General features: G+C 44.6%; 1 protein-coding gene across 4 annotated transcripts in view; it reads right to left on the bottom strand.

The window, feature by feature from the left end:
• Positions 1-18,811, bottom strand: part of LOC132581593 (protoheme IX farnesyltransferase, mitochondrial) — a 232,807-nt gene extending 213,996 nt beyond the window's left edge. Inside the window, exons 1-2 of one of the 4 annotated variants that reach the window (XM_060252913.1) lie at positions 18,720-18,811; positions 10,390-10,515 (exon numbers count right to left, since the gene is read on the bottom strand). In XM_060252913.1, coding sequence (XP_060108896.1) covers positions 10,390-10,482 — 93 coding nt within the window. In that variant the 5' untranslated portion in view covers positions 10,483-10,515; positions 18,720-18,811. Of the gene's footprint in view, positions 1-10,389; positions 10,516-18,645 lie in introns of all 4 variants that reach the window. The other 3 variants (XM_060252915.1, XM_060252914.1, XM_060252916.1) reach the window with 3 other exon arrangements.
• Positions 18,812-21,503: the final 2,692 nt, after the last annotated feature.

Here is a 21,503-nt window from a genome sequence, read left to right as displayed (position 1 = left end):
AGCAATCTGGGCAAGGGGGCGCATGTAGATGTTAAATAACATCGGAGAGAGAACTGCACCTTGTGGCACCCCACACACTAGTGAGTGCCTCCGGGACAGCTCTCCCCCAATTGCCACCCTTTGTCCCTGTCCGTCAAGGAAGGAGGAAAGCCACTGTAAGGCCGACCCCCTAATCCCTGCATCGGCGAGCCGGCGGATCAGTAGCCGACGGTCGACCGTGTCGAACGCAGCCGACAGATCTAACAACATCAGCACCGCCACGCCGCCTCGATCCAGATGCCGCTGGAGGTCATCCACCAAGGTCATCCACCAAGGCGACCAATACCATGTTGTAAGCCATTGATGTGATTGCTTTCTCATAAGGATTTGGTGATCTTAATTGTCCAGCTTAAAATGGCTCTCTTTTATAAAGTGGGTAATTGACAGAGCAAACCTAAGGGGGGCCCAAAGTGGAATAGGGACCTGACTGATCCCTAAGCCATCTTAACGGAGTCTGGGACTTCAAGTCAGCTCCAGACTTCTTCAACCACCAGATGGCCCCACAAACCCAAGCCCTGCTGTGGGCAATCGCACTCCAGCCCCAACAGGGGCATCCTCATGCCCATCAGAGGTGCTCCCCTCCACCTTGTCTTTCAAGCAGCTGGGCCCTCTGGAAAGGGAGGTAAGGCTGGAGGTTAGAGATAGCATCATAGAATCATAGAGTTGGAAGGGACCTCTAGGATCATCTAGATCAATCCCCTGCACAATGCAGGAAACTCACAATCGCCTTCCCCTAAATTCACAGGATCTTCATTGTTGTCAGATGGCCATCTAGCCTCTGTTTAAAAACCTCCAAGGACGGAGAGCCCACCACCTCCCGAGGAAGCTTGTTCCACTTAGGAACAGCTCTGTCAGGAAGTTCTTCCTAATGTTGAGCCGGAAACCCTTTTGATTTAATTTCAACCCATTGGTTCTGGTCCAACCTTCTGGGGCCACACCATCCTCTATATGGCAGTCCTTCAAGTACTTGAAGATGGTGATCATATCACCTCTCAGCCACCTCCTCTCCAGGCTAAACATCCCCAGCTGCTTCAGCCTTTCCTCATAGGACTTGGTCTCCAGATCACACTGAAGGAGTGGGTGCATGAGAAGCAAACCACCTGCACTGCCCTCTGCCTGACCCGGCTCCATGGAACGGAAGTACACTTGGGGAGGGAGAGGGGTGAGCCACCTGGGGTGTGTGAAGAGGGGCATTCCATTCATAAACAATGGAAAAACCCAGGACAGGACAGGACTGCAACAGATGTCGAGGCTTTGCCACAGAGAGAGAAAGAGGGAAGCCACTCTCAACTTTGAGTCTGTGTTAGGCAGGGAGAAGGACCACCAGCGCCATGTCTGAGGTCTTGGGAAATAACTTCCATAAGTTGAAACAGACTCCCTGGAGCCCAACCATAAAGTGGTGTCCATTTGGGACCACTGGAAGAGGACAGGCAGCTTATGGCGGTACAGGGCACTAGCAGCACTGTGCTGTTGAGTCCCACTGGCACAGGAGTTCCATAACAACACAATGGCAGAAAACTGCACAACCCCAGCACCAGCATAGATGTGGGTGTGGGTGTTCCAAGAGGTACGGCAGCTGTTTGGTAGCTTCCAAAATATTCTTAGTGTGGAACATCTCCCACAAGCAAATACAAAGTTGCACCAGAAAAAATGTCTTTGTAACCCATTAACAGCCATGGAAACTTCAAATTCACTCCACTCCACTCAGCTGCAATTATGCCCACAGAACCCCAAGAAGTTCACAATACTAAGTATGCACCCAATCAGCACAATCCCTTGCTTTGGCTGCACCCCTCCTCAGGCCCCAATCATGGCCCCCACCGCTTGATAAATAATTTCAGGAGGTTGAATTCCAAAGGTAGGGCACACAGAAAAGTGCGTGACAGCTCCCTGTCTTGTGGCCTTAGAGCATGCACGTGCACACACACACACACACACACCTGTGGCAGACACAACACAGACAAGGTGTCTCACAGTGCTTCACAAGCACCTGATGGGAATACACCAAAGGGAAGGCAAAGTTCACGCTTTATGACTGACCTCTCTAACAGTTGGTCCTCTGCCAGGATTCCAAGGGGCAGCTGCATGTGAACAGGAAAGCAAGGCTTCCAGTCCCCTATCCCATACCTCCACTGTGCCTTCCACGGTAGCACCAAGCTGCAATGGACATGGTGTCTCCCTCTCCTGGCACCCATGGGCCACACCCTTTCCTGTCCAGGAGAAGTATGACCTGAAGGTGCTAACACTGTTCCTCTTTTACAGGCAGATGCCAACAGGATGCCAACTCAAGTGAGGAGGTTGCAGAAACCCCAGCCCAGGAGGGGCCCTTGCGGCATCAGAGCACCCCTTTCACCACATAGAGGCTCCTGCCAGACTTCCAATGGCCCTTTGTTTTGCCATGAAAGAATGTTGCCAGCAGCTCCTGTTTCTGTTTTGCCCATGTACAAGTACCCATCCAACAGGGAGAGGTGAAACCCCAATCGCACAGCCAAACCACAATCAAGAACTCACACCAAAGCAGAAACACACACACAAACACCCCCCAAAAAGTACCCAGACATATCCAGCATCCTGGTCATTCCATCCCCACTGCCATCAAGGAGACGTCCAAATAGCAAAGGACAGAGTGGGCTACCAATCACAGGGGTCGCGAACCATTCCATTGTCTCTGGCTCCCTTGAATAAAGTTGAATCATTGTGTCTGTCTGAGGTGCTGGTGTCTGTTAGAGACTCGTGGGAAGGGAGTGGCAGGAGGGTGTTGAGGAAGCAACAAGGACCCAGTGGATACAACAGATGTGGAAGCCTGATCCTGGTAAGACTGCAGCCACAGAAATGGACACAGATGAGGAGGATAAGGCAAGCGGACAAGCATGATTGGAGGGTCAGCCAACTCATCTTGTGGAAGAAGGGGGAGAGAGGCATCCTGGGAAAGCAGGGTTTCTTTGGGGCAATGCCACGACTGGTTGTTTCTGGAGCAGCACTGGGGGAGGTGGCTAGCCCTGGTGAGTTTGTGTGGCCCAACAAGGAGTGCTGGATCCATTGTTTGAACAAAGTCGTTGACGTAAAGTATTAATTTCTTTTTCCCTGGTCTTTTTCTTAATTCCCCTTCTTTTTTCTTTATTTCATTTTGTATGTCCAACATCTGCTTTTCTTTAGCCCTCTTATCTTTGTTATTCAATGTAATCAATGACCTCTCATTACTGCTTTGTAAGTATCCCAAACCGTCTAGAATTTTATTTCATCAGTGTCATTTATTTGGAAAAACGCTGTTTCTTTTTCTAAAAAAGTCACAATATCTTTGTCTTGTAGCAAATCCTCATTTATTCTCCATCTTCTTATTTTCCTTTGCAATTTTGTAGTCCAAAATATTGGATTATGATCTGCACATATCTTTGGTAAAATCTCCACTTTTCTAGTTATGAGGCCCAAACTTTTAGAGCCCCGTAGCATATCTATTCTGGAAAAAGTATTATGTCTTGCTGAAAAGAAAGTATAGTCTCTTACTTCAGGGTTAAATTTTCTCCAAATATCCTCCAAACTTTCTTGTTTAACCAACTCAAAAAATGATTTTGGCAGTCTCCCTTCTTTATTATTGCTCTTTTTGCTAGACCTATCTATATTGTTTTGTATTATACCATTGAAATCACCCATCATCAAAATCTGATCATAAGACACTTCATCCAACTGTCGATTAATGTCTTTTAAAAAAGCATATTTTGCTCCTTTAGGTGCGTATAGTCCTAACAACGTTTTCTTTGCATCCATCATCACTTCCACTGCTATATATCTTCCATCTTTATCTTTAAATATCAATTTTGGTCCTAATTGTTCCTTAATGTAGAAGACCACACCCCTTTTCTTTTGATCCGCCAATGACAAAAATTCTAATCCCAATTGTTTATTCCACAAAAATTTATAATCCTTTTGGTGTATATGAACTTTCTGTAGACAAATTATATTACATTTTTGTTTTTTAATCCAATGAAATGTTGCTTTTCTTTTTTGTAGTGAATTTAGTCCATTTATATTCCAAGATAATAATTTGTACTCCATTATGATGCAAAGTCTTTATTTTCTTCGAAAAAGCTACACATTTCCTGCTCATTTCTTATTGTTATCCTTCTTCCACGTAGCTCAAAGCCCAAACCTTCAGGTATTATCCATCTGTATCTCGTTCCCTCTGCACGTAACCTCTCTGTTAACCTCTTGTATTTCTTCCTGTCATTTATCTCTTGTCTTGGCAGTTCTTTCATTATGTTTACTCTGCTCCCTTCCACTATCAAAGCTTTTTGAAAATTTTTATTCAGAATTTCCCCCGCCATGTCTTTTGTTCTTAGTTTTATAACTATATCTCTTGGTAGGCCTTTGTCTTTTGCATATGATGAATTAAGTCTATAAATACTATCAATCATATTTCTGGACCTTTCAGAATCTTCCTCTAAATAATCAGCAATTATTTTCACCGTATAGTCCATTAAATCAGTTCCCTCCCCTTCAGGTATTCCTCTCAGACGCACTTGAGTTTCCATTAATTTGCAGTCATGAACTGTCACCTTCTCTTGAAGCTTTAGTAAGGTGGAAGCATGCACATCAACTTTCTCTTCAACCTCCTTGACTCTGTTTGTAACCATACCCAGCTCATTTTTAAAATCTTCAACTTCTTTTTTAAGGTCTCCAATGTCCTTCTTGAGTTCTTTTTTGCAAGCTGTTAACATCTTCTCCACGCCTTTCATAATCCTGGCTTCCATGGTATCAAACTGATTTTGCATTTTGTCCAAAGTATGAGACCTTGCAAGAGTTAATCTTTCTTCTGACATAAAAAAACCCTTCCAAAAAATCCAAAGACTCCAATTCTAAATCCAGCGCCAAGTCCAGTAGCTTAAAACTTGCTGTTTAAAATAAGACTAATTTCGCCTTTCTCCTACCTTCCTGGGCTGAGATATTGATTTTTAACAGTTTTTGGCACTTTTCCCTTTTTCAAAATGGCAATCGCAATTTCTCTATGGTTAAAAATCCCTAGCCAAGACCTTCTTCTTGGTTCTCTCACCTTAAGTTTTTTATTTCCTGGTTCACTGAGCCCAGTTTACGTTCTCCAAATATCGCGTTCTTTTGCCAGTGCACCTCCAGCTATTACTTCCTGGTTCACTGAGCCCAGCTCTCGTTCTCCAAATATCATTTCATTTCATTTTATTCGATTTATATCCCACCCTACCCCACCGAAGCGGGCTCAGGGCGGCTCACAACACAGAGGGTTCTAACAATATCGCAGTCTTTAAAGGCTTGTTGTGTTAATTACAAGTTCGGAGCCATAACACCACAGCCTACGTCAGTGACCTCAGGTATTCAAAACAATTATTTTCTTTCCAAAAATCTATCAAAGTCTTTAGTTTAACAGAGTCCAAGTTTCAAATTTCCTTTTCCACCCCTTCCTTTCTTAATTATTCAAGTCTTCCAACCTTCCAATGTTATTTAGATTAGCTTAGAAAAGTCACGGAGTGATAGATTAAGATCAAAGTACCTTAACAGCTATGCCTCTTAACTTCGGTCTTGATGCTTCTCAAAAGTTAATCAGTCCCAAAAGAGAGTGGGTTCCAAACAGGCTTATGCCAATTAAATGGCTCTTAATCCTTTGTAGATGCTGAACGACGCCACTTTCAATGCCAGATCTCAAAGCTTCAGAAAGATCCCCTCCGGGACCAAACATCAGCTGAGATCACACGGCTCAAGTATTTTGCACGTAATCCTGGGCAAATCTCTATCTGAGAGATGCAGGCATGAAGTCTATAAAAGCTTCTTTCTACCCCGAACAAAGAATTAAGTTTTCTCCTTGTTCAGGAGATGACAGCTCTGTTGGAATCTCCCACCGGAAGTCATCCTTGTGCTTTTTCTTGATATTTTTAAAATCGCATTGCCAAATCCCAATATTCCCCCACCTTTCCATTTTAAACAAAACATCACAAGAGTTTTAAGCATGTTTGCATTTAAAGTAATAAAAATATATCTTTAATTGTGTTTCTCTGTATCCTTTATAAAGTTTATATCTCCACTACCTGGCATTATATTTTATTATACGCATGGCCTGGCCCCACAAAGTCTCTTTATGTCAGATTCTGGCCCTCGTAAAAAATTAGTTTGACACTCCTGGTCTACAGAATCTGAGAAGCTGTCTTCTGATTAGAATTCCATACTTAGTGCTGCGAAAGGCATTAAGATTCTAGAAAATAAAAGCAGAATACCAGAGGACGTATTAGAGGCTACAAAGAGAGCCAAAACCTAATATTGTCAGGTTATTATAGGAGTGTGCAAGACAGAAGCTGTCAAGAGAGTCAGTTTGGTGTAGTGGTTAAGTGCGCTGACTCTTATCTGGGAGAACTGGGTTTGATTCCCCACTCCTCCACTTGCTGGAACGGCCTTGGGTCAGCCATAGCTCTCTTAGAGCTGTCCTTGAAAGGGCACCTTCTGTGAGAGCTCTTTCAGCCTCACCTACCTCACAGGGTATCTGTTGTGGGGAAGGAAGGTAAAGGAGATTGTGAGCCAATCTGAGACTCTGAGATTCAGAGTGAAGGGCAGGGTATAAATCCAATATCTTCACCTTCTTCTTCTTCCAAAAGTTGAGTTAGGAAGAGAAAGGAGGATTTGAGAGTGAGGAGTGTGTGAAATGAAAGAGTGACACCTCAGTCAGAAGTTGTTATTATCATTCACTGAAGAATTAAACTATAAACATCTTGAAACCAATATGCTTATTGCACAAATAAAGGGGGATTTTTTGTTTTATATTATCCTGGAGTCCTGTGATATTGTAAGAGTTTCATCCTCAGGGCCACATAGTCCAACGAAGAAGCCTTAGAACTTGGGCACAAATTCAGTTGGGAGCTCTGCCACTTCCTGCCACCGTTCCTACATCTGCCCTGGAATATGCCATCTGGAAAGAGACATCCACTCTGAAGTGCTTAAGCTATTCCTTTGGTCCCACTCAGAAAACTGCCTGAGCCCTCATGGCCAAAGTGTTTCTTACAAGCGCACCATGGAGGAGGGCCTGCCAGGAACAGAGGCCATCATGGGGCAGTAATACTCCCCATGGTTGTGGGCACTGAGGCATGGAGGTCCTCCATCATGGTCACCAGCATCACCTGGTCCCAGCTGTGCAGCCAGGTCCTGCCACCCATTGCCTCCAACCCCCCACCACTGTACTGACAGATGTCCCTCCACCCTGAAGGTGACTCGCAGGGTGAGGATGCTGCAGCAGTCCTGTTTTCCAAGGCTGCTGCAGAGGTCCAACGTTGGTGAGGAAGGCCAAGAATGCAGCAGCAGCCAGAGCAGCTGTGTACCAACCCCCACTCCAATAGAGACAACTCAAATGTCATGTCCCCATCTCTACAGCTGGGGAGCTCCTTGTACATCCCTGGGCCCCCTCGCCAAGGACGTCGCCCCAAATGTCTAGCAAGGAGGAGATGGATCTGAGCAACAGGGAGGAGGACCAAGGCAGCCAGGCTCCCAAGCCAGGTGCTGAGGGAGGCGATACACCTCTGAGGTGGGCCGGGTACAAGGGCTTGTCACCCACCTGGGAGCTCCCATGAACTGACTGCTGTATTTTCCGCCTGTGCCCAGATCCCCATTCCCTGATGTCCACTGCTGATGACATGGACCAACTACGAGCCCTGACCCTGTGGTGGTGCATTACAACAGCAGCTTCCATTGCCCTGCGGTCACTTGGCATCCCCAGCACCTGAGAAGGCAACACAGACCATGGACTACTGTTGCCAGATTTATTTATTTATTTTATTTTTACTAGATTTATATCCCACCCTCCCCTTAATGGGCTCAGCCTTGCCCTGGCAGACAAAAGGGGCGGGGGCAGTGGAGGGGGAAGCTGCCAGGTGTTGTAGCTACCTGTGGCCTGGAGGAGAAAGGGGATTCTGGCCCCTTGTCAGGTCCCCAGGCACAGGGCCCACATCTAGCACGACCCATCCTACCCACCCTTTCTACCATGTGGGCAGCAATTGAGCAGGAGTGGCTAGATTGCCGTTGTGAGTGGTGGGAAGCCTTTTCCAGTGGACAGTGACAGATGAAGGAGCAGGCACCATCTATAACAACAGCTGCCAGCTACCTGAGGGACAGAGGTGCATTGAGAGGCTGCTGGAGGACCCATCTAAGCCTCATTGAGCCCCCCCCACCTCCTGCCCCTCCTCCTGCTGTACCTCCAGCAGGGGTGGCATGCAGGTTGGAATAGGGATGCCCTCAATGGTGTGGGCATGCTGCTGGATGCTGTGGTAAGTGGGAGACACCTTCACATTCCTACTTTTGTCCACAGTCACCCTCTGAGGCTCTGTGCAATTTGTGTGAGGAGCACCACCATTGGGTGCCCAAGGGGCTGACGGGTATTGTCCCCTTCCACACTGATAGGTGGCCAGGGCTTGTAATGGAAGTTAGTCTTTTTAAGGGGGGGTGCAGAAGAGGAGGAACACCACTCTTATGGCCCACCCCTCTACCTCCTCGATTCAGCTTCCTCAAATCATGACTCCCATTAGTCCTGCCAACTATCTATCATATCATTCCCATCTTGCAACAATGCTAGAAGGGAATACTACGTTGCCATGGCAGTGCCTAGTAACACCCCTGGGGTACCTTTTTTCCCATTCGGCTGCCACATAATTATCCCCTTGAGGCGGCGACTAGCGGCACCGCAGTTGTGCTGCAGCCAGCCACCCAACACAGGCACAACACAGGATTGCTCTGCCAAGCAGCCAAGTGGATTAGATCAAGATCCATTCAATCCAACCATTTTTTTTTCCAATAGTGGACAAAGAGATGTCTGAAACCCTTCAAAAGGAAAGCAATTCCCTATTTTTCTCTCCAGGATCCAGCACTCAGAATTACACTTGCTCTAAACTTGAAGGTCCATTTCAGTTATCTGGCCCATGAATGAAGCCACTCATACATCTAATCTGACGTTTCTAAATGGCCAGCAATGGAACTGTATGAAAATACAAACCTGACACAGTGACATCACAAAAAAAAAAATCTTGGGGTTGTATCTAACACTTCCCTCTGCCAGCGGATAAGCAGTGTACCTGACTAACAGAGAGTGCTTTTTGATGATATCACCCCACCTACTCCAGACTCTACTTTGCCTCAGCTATGCTATTCACAAGGGTCCCCATTGCCTTGGAGTGGGCATGCAGGAGCAGAACCTAGGGGTTACCTTTTAAACATGTTAAATACCCATATTTGTATTGTATGTATGTTTTTATTATGTTTGGATTTTTAAGGCCTATGGCCATATACAATAAATTCTCTGTCTCTAACTACAGACATTAATTGGGCTGCAATAGGAGGGGAAAAAGCGCCACAAGTTTTCTGCAGTCACAGTTTGTTGTATACAATATGGTCTGGTAAGTATACAGGGATCAAGTAACAATCATATTGAGATTATTAATCATTTAGGACTTGTCCTAAACTGCTTCTTAAAAAATTGTATACATAAAAGATTGATTTTGACGAAATCTTTTTAAGGTTCCGGAAGACACTGTTGCTTTGGTGTACTTTCAACTTCAATGTAACACTATTCCATATTTCTATAAAATGTCAATATTTTGCGACTGTATTGTCATTTCAAATTAAATATATATTAGATGGCACTGCATACAAATAGCTACAGTCCCATTCATTCAAATCTTGAGAACAGAATACCACAAAATAATATCATTTATCATCTTGTGAGCACTTGTTTTTGCAGCACTGGAAAGATAAAAGCCCACTCCCGATAGATCAATGGAGTGAAGACATTAGAACTCTATCAGCATTTGAACACATGGCATATAGATGGCAACTGAGCATGAACATATTTTTTAGAAATGTTTTAGTCAGTTATAGAAACTTATGGGTAAATTTGCCACCACTGTTATATTTTTGTCTTGTCTTTATGTCTTTTTTTCTTTTTCTTTTTTAAAAAAATCTTATTTAGTTTTTTCCACTTGTTCTTGTTTTTGAACAAAAGTATTGTGTTTTTTTTTTAATCTTGTGATTATTTGTAGTTGGAAAAGCTGCTGTTTTCTGACCTGCAATGGTCAGAAAACATTGAGGATAAAGCTCTAAAAGCTAAATAAATATATTGGTCTGTCCCTACTAAACTATATGGAAACATCTGTTTGCCAAAGACCTTCCTGTGCATACCTGAGCAGACACAGAGCTTTAGCTTGGGAGCCAGAATTAAAACAGAGTAAGAGACCAGAGAAGAATGCTTTCCCTGTGCTCACTAAGACAGTTTTATAGTGAAGATAACGATGAAGGAAACTTTTTCAACAAATGCTTTGCCTCTTTGTGCCAGTTAATAGGATTCCATTAGCTTACCATTCGCTTGAGGAAGTTTAACTGTTGAAATGTAACTCCTCTTGCTTTGGTGAACCTGAACAAACATGCAAATTTGCATGGCACTTGCTGCATGGCTTTTTGCCTGAAAGTACTGGAGGAAAGTTCCTACAAAAAGGAAAAGGTAATGGTTAAATTTATTTACAGTAAAAGTAAACCAAGTATTGATACTTGGATGTATAGCAAGACAAGGCATAAGAGAGTAAGGGGAACATGATGATGTCTGTAAAATCGTACAGGAAGTTGTTCAAAGTTTCCTTCCAAACAACTCATCAAACTAATCTCTTCCATTCCTGCTACTGACATTGGCTATAAAATTGTTTATAACTAGATGAGCATCAACAAGATGGAATATTTACTTAAAAGTCAGTATTGCTCATAAAAGTAGTATGAGAGTTTAACATTCACAGAAGGTGGGGGTTTTACACCAGCTGCAATGTGTGTGTTTATTACTAATCTTAAAAACTACTAGCTATGATATAAGACAACCATAAAACTTCGTTTTTAATTGTCACAGTAAAACAGTCATGACAATAAAGGAAAACAATGAAGCAATGTTTATGAGTCTGGTGTACGTGCTTTAGTTCTTCAAGTCAATATAACACAGTTGTATAGACACTTACTGAAAAAAATGGCCTTTCCATCTGGAACAAGCAGTTTCATTCATCAGGCATTTTTCATACCACTGACCAAGAGTACAACCCCAAGCACAGATTTAGAAAGGTTGATGCAACTCTGCCTAAAGACCGCAGAATAAATTACTCAGAAAAACCACATCTAGTGATATGTGTTACTCCTTCTCTACAAAACACACACACACACATATATAGACACACACACCCCACTAAAAAAACACGTTTTTATACGAGACATTTTTTTCCACATGGGGGTAATTTTGGTGACAGATACATTTTAAACACAAGTGCCTTTAAAAAGATAAGAAAAGTCCAAAGCAAAAACTGCAACGCAATACTTATTGCAGCATCACCTACTTATTTCAACTGCCCCACTCCCACTCCTGTTTAACCACTGCAACTATGAATTCATTTATAGATTTCAAGGCAACTCTCTCCATCCCTCAGCACATACACACATTAATTATAGCCCTCCTAAGGACAAACTTAATGTCTTCCAAATACAATTAGCCCATCAGACAAGTGCCATAGAATAATGGTCTTAACAGAGAAATGAAAGGCATTTGCTGTATACTGTGATTTTGATAAATGCTATTCTCTCATAAGGCAGAGAACCTTTGTCTTACAGCCTGATTCTATTGACTTCAATAGGCCTTGGTGCAATTGCCTATGCACAGGATCAGGTTATAAATGCTGTCTAAATTTTCTTTCAAAATATAAACTTATTATTCTTGCTTTTTAAAGAACAATGGGGAAATTGTGTGTATGTGATTAACTTGCATTAAGTAAAATGTTATTTTCAAAACACTATCTGATAACTAGAAAGCAAGAAAGACAATACACTGATCTTTCAAGGAAGAACTCCATGTTGTCATGTTTCCATGTTGTCATTATATATATATATATATATATATATATATATATATATATATATACACACACACACACACACACACACACAACACGTATGTATGTATGTATGTATGTGTGTATGTATATACGTAAATGGAAACTGTAAGATAGTTGAGAAGTGACTCAGTTGTGCTGGGGAAAGGTGCTGGGACAAAACTGTAGTGAGGTGAGTGTGAATTTTGCTTTCCTAAACTTCTGGGGAACATTAACTGAGCTTGCTGTGTGAGGGCTGCTGTGTGGGGTTGCTATTTGAGAGAATTCTGTGACCGTTTGGTGCCTGCTAGAGAGGGATTTCTGATTGCTTCTGTGCAGAGCCTTTTTTTTTTTGTAGCAGAAACTCCTTTGCTTATTAGGCCGCACACCCCTGATGTAGTCAATCCTCTAAGACAGTGTTTCCCATTTGCAGGGTCGTGACCCAGTACCAGGCCACGGAAGCCTCACTACTGGGTCACAAGTATGGAGTGTCTACCAAAGTCTCAAGGCAGGAGGAAGGTGGCGGGCCTAACATGCCTGGGAAATTATAGATGTTTGTAGAAGATATTGGATTTATATCCCGCCCTCCACTCTGAAGAGTCTCAGAGCGGCTCACAATCTCCTTTACCTTCCTCCCCCACAACAGACACCCTGTGAGGTGGGTGGGGCTGAGAGGGCTCTCACATCAGCTGCCCTTTCCAGGACAACCTCTGCCCAAGGCCATGCCAGCAGGTGCAAGTGGAGGAGTGGGGAATCAAACCTGGTTCTCCCAGATAAGAGTCCGCACACTTAACCACTACACCAAACTGGCTAGCCTTTGTATACAAAGGCTAGAAGTGGTCGAAGTAAAATTGGTTAGTTGGAATGTTTAGTGGGAATTTCAGAAACTTGGTGGAATGAGGAGAATCAGTAGGACACAGTGATTCCTGGATATAAGCTATATCGGAAGGATAGGGAGGGAAGTGTTGGAGGTGGGGTGGCTCTGTATGTCAGAGAGGGTATACAGTCCAGTAAGACTGAGGTCAAAGAATTAGATTCCCTTCTAGAAATGCTTTGGGTTGAAATAGAGGGCCCAAAAGGAAATTTAATCATGGGAGTTTGTTATCGCCCAACAAATCAAAATATAGAGGACGATTATAATATGATGGAAGGATTAAAGATAGCAGCTAAACATAAAAACTGTGTCATAATAGATGATTTTAACTACCCGCAGATTGATTGGGTCAATATGTGTTCTGGGTGAGGATAAGGGAAGGAAGGACAAAAAAAGTATTGTGGTTGGAGATGGAGGAAGAGGACAGCTGTCAAGCTTGAACAGCTTGACAGCGTATCCAAGCATGGCCTGGTAGTTATGGGTGACTTCATCTCCCCTGACGTGTGCTGGGAGACAAGCTCTGCAAAGCGTCCACAGTCACACACATTCCTGGCCTGTCTAGCTGACAACTTTCTTCATCAAATGATGGAGGAAGCTATGAGGGGCTTGGTCATACTTGACTTAATATTGACCAATAGGCAAGATGGTAGATGGGGTGAAGGTGGTGGGATCCTTACAGGGAAATAACCATGTCTTGCTAGAACTCATTTTGCTGTGGGGGACCAAGAAAGTTCATAGCCACACATTTATATTAGATTTCTTTAGGGCAGACTTAAATAAATTCAGAGTCATTATGAGAATTATTTCATGGGCAAGACTGCTGGAAAGGAAACGAGCAAGTGAGGGGTGGGCTCTCTTAAAAAAAAACAAGAGTTCTTACAAGCTCAAGCTATCACTATTCCAACAAGAAGGAAATGTGGAAGGGGATCCAAAAAGCCAATGTGGATGAACAGAAAACTCCAAAATCTGCTAAGGGAGAAAAAAGAAATGTTCAAGAAATGGAGGCAGGGACTTACCTCTATAGAATAGTATCTGCAGGTTTCCAGGCGTTGTAGGTCGCCCATCAGAGAGGCCACAGCTCATGGAGAGCTAAAGCCAGGGAGGCTCAATACAACAAGAAAAGCTTCTTCGGATTTGTGAAGAGCAAATGCAAAATAAAAGAGGCATTGGGCCCACTGTTGGGTGAAAATGGAGAAATTCTGACAGAGGACAGAGAGAAAGCAGAAAGCCTTAATGCAGGAGTGTCAAACATGAGCATGAGGCCCCCAAGCAACTGGCTGTCATCTGCTTCCTTCTCTCTCTCTTGCTTCCTTCTGCATCACGGCTTGCTTTACCAGGCTTGCTCAATTGCACAGGAGCTACTGAGCAAAGCTCCTCCCCTGGGAAGAAAGTGGGGGAAGGAGAGCTAGCTTTGCAGGCTCTCTCAATTACCCAGCAGAGCTACTAAGCCAAGCCTTTCTTCCTTCTATTGGCTGAGGCTCCCCCCCACACACACATCTGGTCCCCTGGGGAAGGAAAGAAAGAGCCAGAGCTTTCTTTGCCCAGTTCCTTGGATCATATGGGAGATATACAAAAAAAGCACCTTTAAGACCCACAAGTGCTAATGTTTTAAGCATGTTTTAAGTTTTTCAAAAAAAATTGTGTTTGTCTCTGTCCTTTATAAAATTTATCTCTCTACTACCTAATCTAAACTAGGAACACACGTGGCCCAGCCCAACAAGGTCTCTTTTATGTCAGATTCAACCCTCGTAAACAAACGAGTTCACCAACACCCCTGGCTTAATGCCTATTTTGCCTCAGTTTTCCCCTGAAGAAGAGGACAGGCTCATCTAGAAAGGATAGTATTCATTTATTAATTTTATTCCATTCATATCCCATCCTCCCCACGAAAGCAGGCAAGTAGGCCAGGCACAGCATCAGGCTGCTGGTCAACATGGACAGAGTGGTAGTTGAAAAGCACCTGGCTACGCTGAATGAGCACAAATCCCCCCGGCTGGATGGTATGCACCCAAGAGTGCTCAAAAAACTTTCCAGAGAGCTAGCACAGATGTGCCACAAGACTGGAGGAGGGTGAATGTCATCACAATCTTCAAAAAAGGGAGAAGGGATGACCCAGGAAACTGCAGGCCAAGGAAGATACTGGAGCAGATTTTAAAGGTATCAATCTGTGGATATGTAAAGGACAACTTGGTGATCTGGGGGACTCAGTACACTTTTGTCCCTAACAGGTCATGCCAGACCTACAACATTTTCTCATTTGATCGAGTGATGACCTTACTGGATCAAGGGAATGCTGCTAATGTTGTTTACTTAGATTTCAGTAAAGCTTTTGACAGAGTTCCCCTTGATGTTCTGATGGGTAAACTAGAGGACTGTGGACTGGACTCTGGGATAGTTAGGTGAATAGGGAACAGCTTGGAGAACCACACTCAAAGCGTAGTTGTCAATGGCATTACATCTGAATGGAGGGAGGTGTTCCATGGGGTGCTGCAGAGCTCAGTCTTGGGCCCTGCAATTTTCAATATTTTAATCAGTGAACTGGATGAGGGTGTGGAGGGGCTACTAATTAAATTTGCAAATAACATCAAATTGGGAGGAGCAGAGAATACAACCAGGAGGTAGAGTTAGAATTCAATGAGATCAGAGCATGCTGGAACAGTGGGCAAAAGTGAACAAGTTGCAGTTTAACAAGGGTAAGTGTCAAATTCTACATCTCGGAAACAAAAAGAGAAACACACATATGAGATGGGGGATACACTTCTGGGTATTTCTGGAACAAAATATTGGGGTACGGGTGGACTGTAAGTATTGGAGTATGGGTGGACAGTCAGTGTAATGCAGCAACAAAAAAGGCAAATGCCATCTTGTGGTGTATCAGCAGAGGCATAACTTCCAGATCGCAAGATGTCTTAGTTCCCCTGTACACTGCATTGGTCACTTCACACCTGGAGTATTGTGCGCAGTTCTGGAAGGATGTGGACAAAATGGAGTGGGTGCAGAGGAGAGTGATAAGGATGATCAGGGGCCTGGAGACCAAGCCCTATGAGGAAAAGCTGAGGAACTTGGGAATGTTCGTTCTGGAGAAAAGGAGGTTGAGAGAAGACATGATTGCTCTCTAAAGTATTTGAAGGGCCGTCGCTTAGAGGAGGGCAGGGAGCTGTTCCTGTCGGCAGTAGAGGAGAGGACTCGTATTGATAGATGTAAATTAAGGGTAAGAAGGTATCGACTGGATATTAGGAAAAAATTGTTTACAGTAAGAGTTGTTTGACAGTGGAATCAGCTACCGAGGGAGGTGGTGAACTCCCACTCACTGCCAATCTTTAAACAGCAATATAAATAACTGGTACCAGTGTGTAAATAGGAAATAATAAAATTACCGGTCAACAATAATAATTCACACTCTCATTGTGTGTACATGCTATTGATTTAGTGCAAATATAAGACAAAATAAAGAACAAAGGAACAATAAGATATTTGTACTCCCCCAAATGTACACTTAAACATTTCTACACAGAAACCAGCCTTAACCAAGTCCATAAGTAAGTGCTTTAGGGTGGAGTCTTTACACATTCTGCTGTGATATTGCAATAGAGAGAAAAAGGAGGAACCGTACAGAAAGGAGTCCTCACGGTTTCAATCGTCACACTTCATCAGCCTCTTCTCGGTGTTTTTTGGAGCCACAGTAATTATGTGACACACATGGATCAATGCATGCTCTAAACCTCTGCTGCCAGTTCTCCATGAACACACAAAGAGAGTGTGAATTATTATTGTTGTTATTATTGTTATTGCTGTTATTATTGTTGACCGGAGGAGGAGGCGAGGCTGCGCAGACAGCAGCGGAGGAAGGAGGAAATGAAGAGGAAAACGGGGGAGGAGGCGGTGGTGAGGCAGCGCAGGGGGTGAAGGAGGGAGGAGAAAACAGGGAAGAAAATGGGAGGAGGCGGCGGCAAGGCTGCGCAGGGGGCGGCAAGGCTGCATGGGGGGAAAAGGAGGGAGGAGGAAACACCGTGGGGGGAGGGCAAATTGGGTGCCCCACCCTGCTGGCCCTGTGGACGTGGTTGGCAGGCTGGGGTTGGGGACCACTGGACTAGATGGCCTGTATGATCTCCTCCTACTCTATGATTTTATAATACCTGAAAGAAGACAGGAAAGCACTAAGTTTGGCACCATATCAGTTTGATTGGTTACTGCTAATGAGAGATAGGTATGTAATTCAGGGCACAGTATGACAGTGTTCACAGAAATAGAAATACTAGATTAATTTAGTCCTTGGTTACCATTTTGAATAAGGAAATTCCCAGTAGCAAAAAAAACTAATGCAATATGATGGGTTAGTATACTGTTGATTAGCAGTACATGCTATAAACTTAGTAGAGCAAAGGCACTGCCATGTACTGTTGATACTATGGATAGCAATCCCACAGCAGCAATTTCCTTTTTTACCCTTTCACCTAACTCATCTTCCACTATATTTTAATGTATTCTTTTTTTCTAATGACGAACTAGAATGATGTTATAACCTCTTGAGAAGCTAATGCCCTCTATTTAAACCCAGAACAAAGCCAGAATGATACCCAGATTTGTGGCATTTCACACCTATGACATCAATCTGCTTTTTATCACCTTCCACTGTTGTTCAGCCCAGTTAACAACACTAACAAACAAACACAGCCCCCAATTTGTGATTCTTTTAATCTGCTAAAAACATTTCCATGTATCTACATCCACCTACATACTGTGACTTTCTCACCTTTTCACTCCCACTGCAGCAGCAATTAACCATTCAGTCAACTGTCACTTCTGTTCAACCTTCGTAACACCGCAAGAGCACAATCCTTTCTCTTAGTCATCTCAGCAAAAGTTCAGAATTATGCATCGTTTCCCTTTATTGGATATAACTGGGGCTGCCATTCCAGCCCAAGAACACTTATCCTAACCCCAGCATCCAGCATTCCACTTTGGAAGTTGTTGTTGCAGTTTATCTTGATCCAGGTACCATCAGTCCACATGGGGGTTGTCATTTCAGTCCCAGGGGTCTGTCATTCCTATCTCAGAACACTTTTATTCTACTCCAAGGCAATATCATTGCACTCTGGGGCCTTGCATTCTAAGTCCAGATGCAGTAATTCTGCTATGGAGGTTGTTACTCCAGGCCTAGGGCAGGTTCCTCAAGATCCCCCCTATATTTTTGTTGCAATTTTTGTATGTTTCAATGCATTTTAATACAGTTCATGCAAGTCAATTGGTATTCCCAGCTCTCATTATATCCAATGGACCTTCAGGCATCTCTCATTGTTATTTATTTATTTATTTACTTTGGTAAATTTATATTCCACCCTTTCCTAGGCTCAGGGCAGATGACAATGGGCACTCTTGGAATTCCTTTTTAGTACACCTTTTTGTAAAGATTTCACCTCTCAAATATTTCTATCATTTTTCTTTACCGTTCAATACCATTAAAACTTCTTAAACAGAACATCTGTTCAAGCTGGAACATCTGTATCATTCTTCTCTCTTTAAATCCTTCCTCAAAGCCTACTTTTGTCAACATCCCCCACTGCAAATTTAAGCACGTAAAACTGAGCACATATCCTTCCCTTTTACAAGCAATGTCAGATTGAAAACTTCTCAGGGCTGAAACCTAAAGTCCCTCTCTCCTTGAAACACCACGCACATCAGTGGCGATCTGTGAACAACACGAAACAGTCTACCAACAAAGTTCAAGCAAGAACCAGCGGCTCTTCAACCAGCAGGCCGCGTTGACGCGCTTCCCGCGATCTCAAGCCCAAAACGACACGGCGGGAAGCGGGAGGAGGTCAAGCAGCCGTCCCTTTCCGTGACCCGCGCCTCGGCATCAACTCCAAGGCCCTCCAAAGGGACCTCTTGCTCTTGGTACCTGCAGAACCCGCAGAGACCGGGGAACCGCCGCCCAGCGCCCTTCACGCCCCTCAGCCCGGACTCCTGGGCGCCGCCATCTTGCCCTACTTGACCTCCGCTCCGGGTTACAGTTGGCTTCCGGGGCACGAGGCGGGATTTCCTGCGCCAGTAGGCTTGACGTGCGAGGGGGAGGCTAGCGGAGGGCGTCGGAGCGCCTGAGGCGGCTGCCCGGTTCGTTTTTCCCGCGGCAACATTTTTGTGTGTCTCGAGGGGCGGGATGCGTTTCCATTTGTGTTGCGGCCTCCGGGAGGACAGCGTTTGCCGCCACGTGTGCAGCTCGGTTGGCATCCCGCTCAGCCCCCTGCTGCTCCCGCGGTGCGGGGAGCAGGAATGCAGGGTGCAGAATCGGCTCTTCGGCCTGCCTGAGTCCTCCCGGAGAAGGATTCCGGGCAAAGGATGTGGTGGAACAGTTGAGTCCTGCACGGGGACAGATGATGCCTGCGTAAATGCAGAAAAGTGTAGCCTCAGGCTCTGCCGATAAGAGAAAGAACTAGTTCTGAACAAGAAATTCCTCAATAATTTTTTTTAAAATACTAGTATAATATGCACATTTAAATTTAAAATTATCGTTAGTGAGTTATTAAATTCTGAGTCAACTGTTTAGAAAAAATACAAGTGTGTGTGTGTGTATGTGTGTGTATGCATGCTCATCCTGATACTGACAGCAGAGAATAAGAATTATATTCGTTTGTGTGTAATCCAGGTTTCTACAGCCAAATGTCAAATAAAACGTACCAAATGACAACTTATTAAGATAAGAAATATGCTTCTGGTTTGGGGTTGGCAGTACAAACTACACAATTGTCTGGCAAAAATTCATCCTCCTGTATGACATGTTTCAATACTATGCACAGCAGAAAAGCCCATGCCCACCCTGTGAAAAGGAATTCAGTGGAAAGACAAATCTATAATCCATCATGATATACTGGTTGGAGCAGAGGTGGCCAAACTGTGGCTTGGGACTCCCAGGAGTCACATGTGGCTGTTTCACACATAATGTATGGCTTCCAGAGGTGAAGGAGGAACAGTGCAGGCTTATTCTCAAGTAAGCATGCTTAGCGTCTGGACCTCAGTCAGCTTCTGAGCACTGACCCATAGGTAGGTGACTATTTCCACTGTGTGTGAAGTGGGGAAGGAGTGGAAAATAGGCAGGCTTGCAAGCTCTTCACCGCCACCTCCGAGGTCACCAAGAGACCTAGAGCAAGGAAAGAGAGTGCAAGGTAGCCACTGGAAGGTGGGATGGAATTAAAGAGGGTTAAAGACTCAATGCACAGCAGCCAAAAAGGTCTAAGCGCCTGCTCCGGCTGCAACGCCACTGCGGATGTTCTCCGCAGCTGAGAACGAAACGTCTGGAAGGAAAACTTTCTCCAGTAGAACACGGCACTTGATACCGAAAGATTCTACAAACCCTAATGATGCTACCAGCCGTGAAAACCTGAAATCTTTGATCATGTAATATTTGTTCATGTTTTGCAGCTCTCAAACATCTGATGTTTATTCTGTGTGGCTCTTACGTTAAGCAAGTTTGGCGACCCCTGGGTTAGAGCATCAGTGTAGGATCTGGGAGAGCCAGGTTTGAATCGACACTCTGCTATGGAAGCTTGCTATGTGACCTTGGGCAAGTTGCACACTCTGAGTCTAACCTACCTCACAGGATTGCTGTGAAGATAAGGTGGAGGAAGGGAAAAAAATACAAGCAATTATGGGTGCCTGTGAGGGAGAAAAGCAGGGGATAACTGAATAAACCAAAATAAAATATTCATATTGAATTGTTCTGGGAGCTAGTCATGATCTGGCCTGTGCCTTAGAAGTCTATGGGCCTAGTGAAGCCTGAATGGTAGTACTGGGAAGGGCCTACAACTCCCAAAAGCCCTGTAAGGTTTTGGGGCCAATCAGAGAAAGAGGAGAGCTTGACTAAAAGGCCTAGGAGGTGGAAGCCTTTGTTCTTTTCCTAGGAGGCAGAGCCAAGGAATTGCTACTGCAAGGAGGAGACCCTCATCCTAAGAGGAAGGGTGAGAGGGCCCAGGTCTGACTGAGACAGTCTAGGGATTGTAAGTCCAGATGCGTTAGGGCCAGGGCCAGCGCGTGGGAATAGACAAACTAGGAAACGCCCAGGTGCCTGCTCCTAGTGGGGGTGGGAGCCCCCTCCCCGCTCATGCCATCCCCAAGCCTCTGCAGCCCCCGCCAAACTTGGCAAGTGCTGCAGAGGGAAACCGAACGGGGGGGGGGGGTTCCTGGTTTAAGGAGTCCCCAACCCCTTAAAGCCAAGAAAAAACAGGACTTTTCCTCTGCAGAGCCAGTTGAACTCAGTGAGTGCTGCAGAGGGAAACTGACCAGGTTTTTTTCTTGGCTTTAAGGGGTAGGAGGAGCTCCACCGACCCCTTAAAGCAAGGAAGAAACAGGGCTTTTCCTCTCCAGCGCCCGTTGAACTCAGCGAGCGCTGCGATGGAAACTGACAGGGTTTTTTTCTTGGAGGAGCTTCACCAACCCCTTAAAGCCAAGAAAAAAATGGGGCTTTTCCTCTGCAGAGTCCATTGAACTTAACGAGCGCTACGGAGGGAAACTGATCAGGGTTTTTTCTTGACTTTAAGGGGTCGGAGGAGCTCCAACCCCTTAAAGGCAAAAAAATAGGGCTTTCTCTCCACAGCACCTGCACCACAGCACCCAAGCACTTCTGAGGGGACATGTTGAGTGCTTGGTATGATGACGTCACATCTTGGTTAAGTCATCGTGCTGCGCGCACGCATTGTGCACATGAAAAA

The sequence above is a fragment of the Heteronotia binoei genome, chromosome 13, assembly GCF_032191835.1.
Source record: "Heteronotia binoei isolate CCM8104 ecotype False Entrance Well chromosome 13, APGP_CSIRO_Hbin_v1, whole genome shotgun sequence".
In the NCBI taxonomy this organism is placed as follows: Eukaryota; Metazoa; Chordata; class Lepidosauria; order Squamata; family Gekkonidae; genus Heteronotia; species Heteronotia binoei.
Note: the sequence above shows the minus strand (reverse complement) of the source record. Positions and strands in the feature narration are given on the sequence as shown.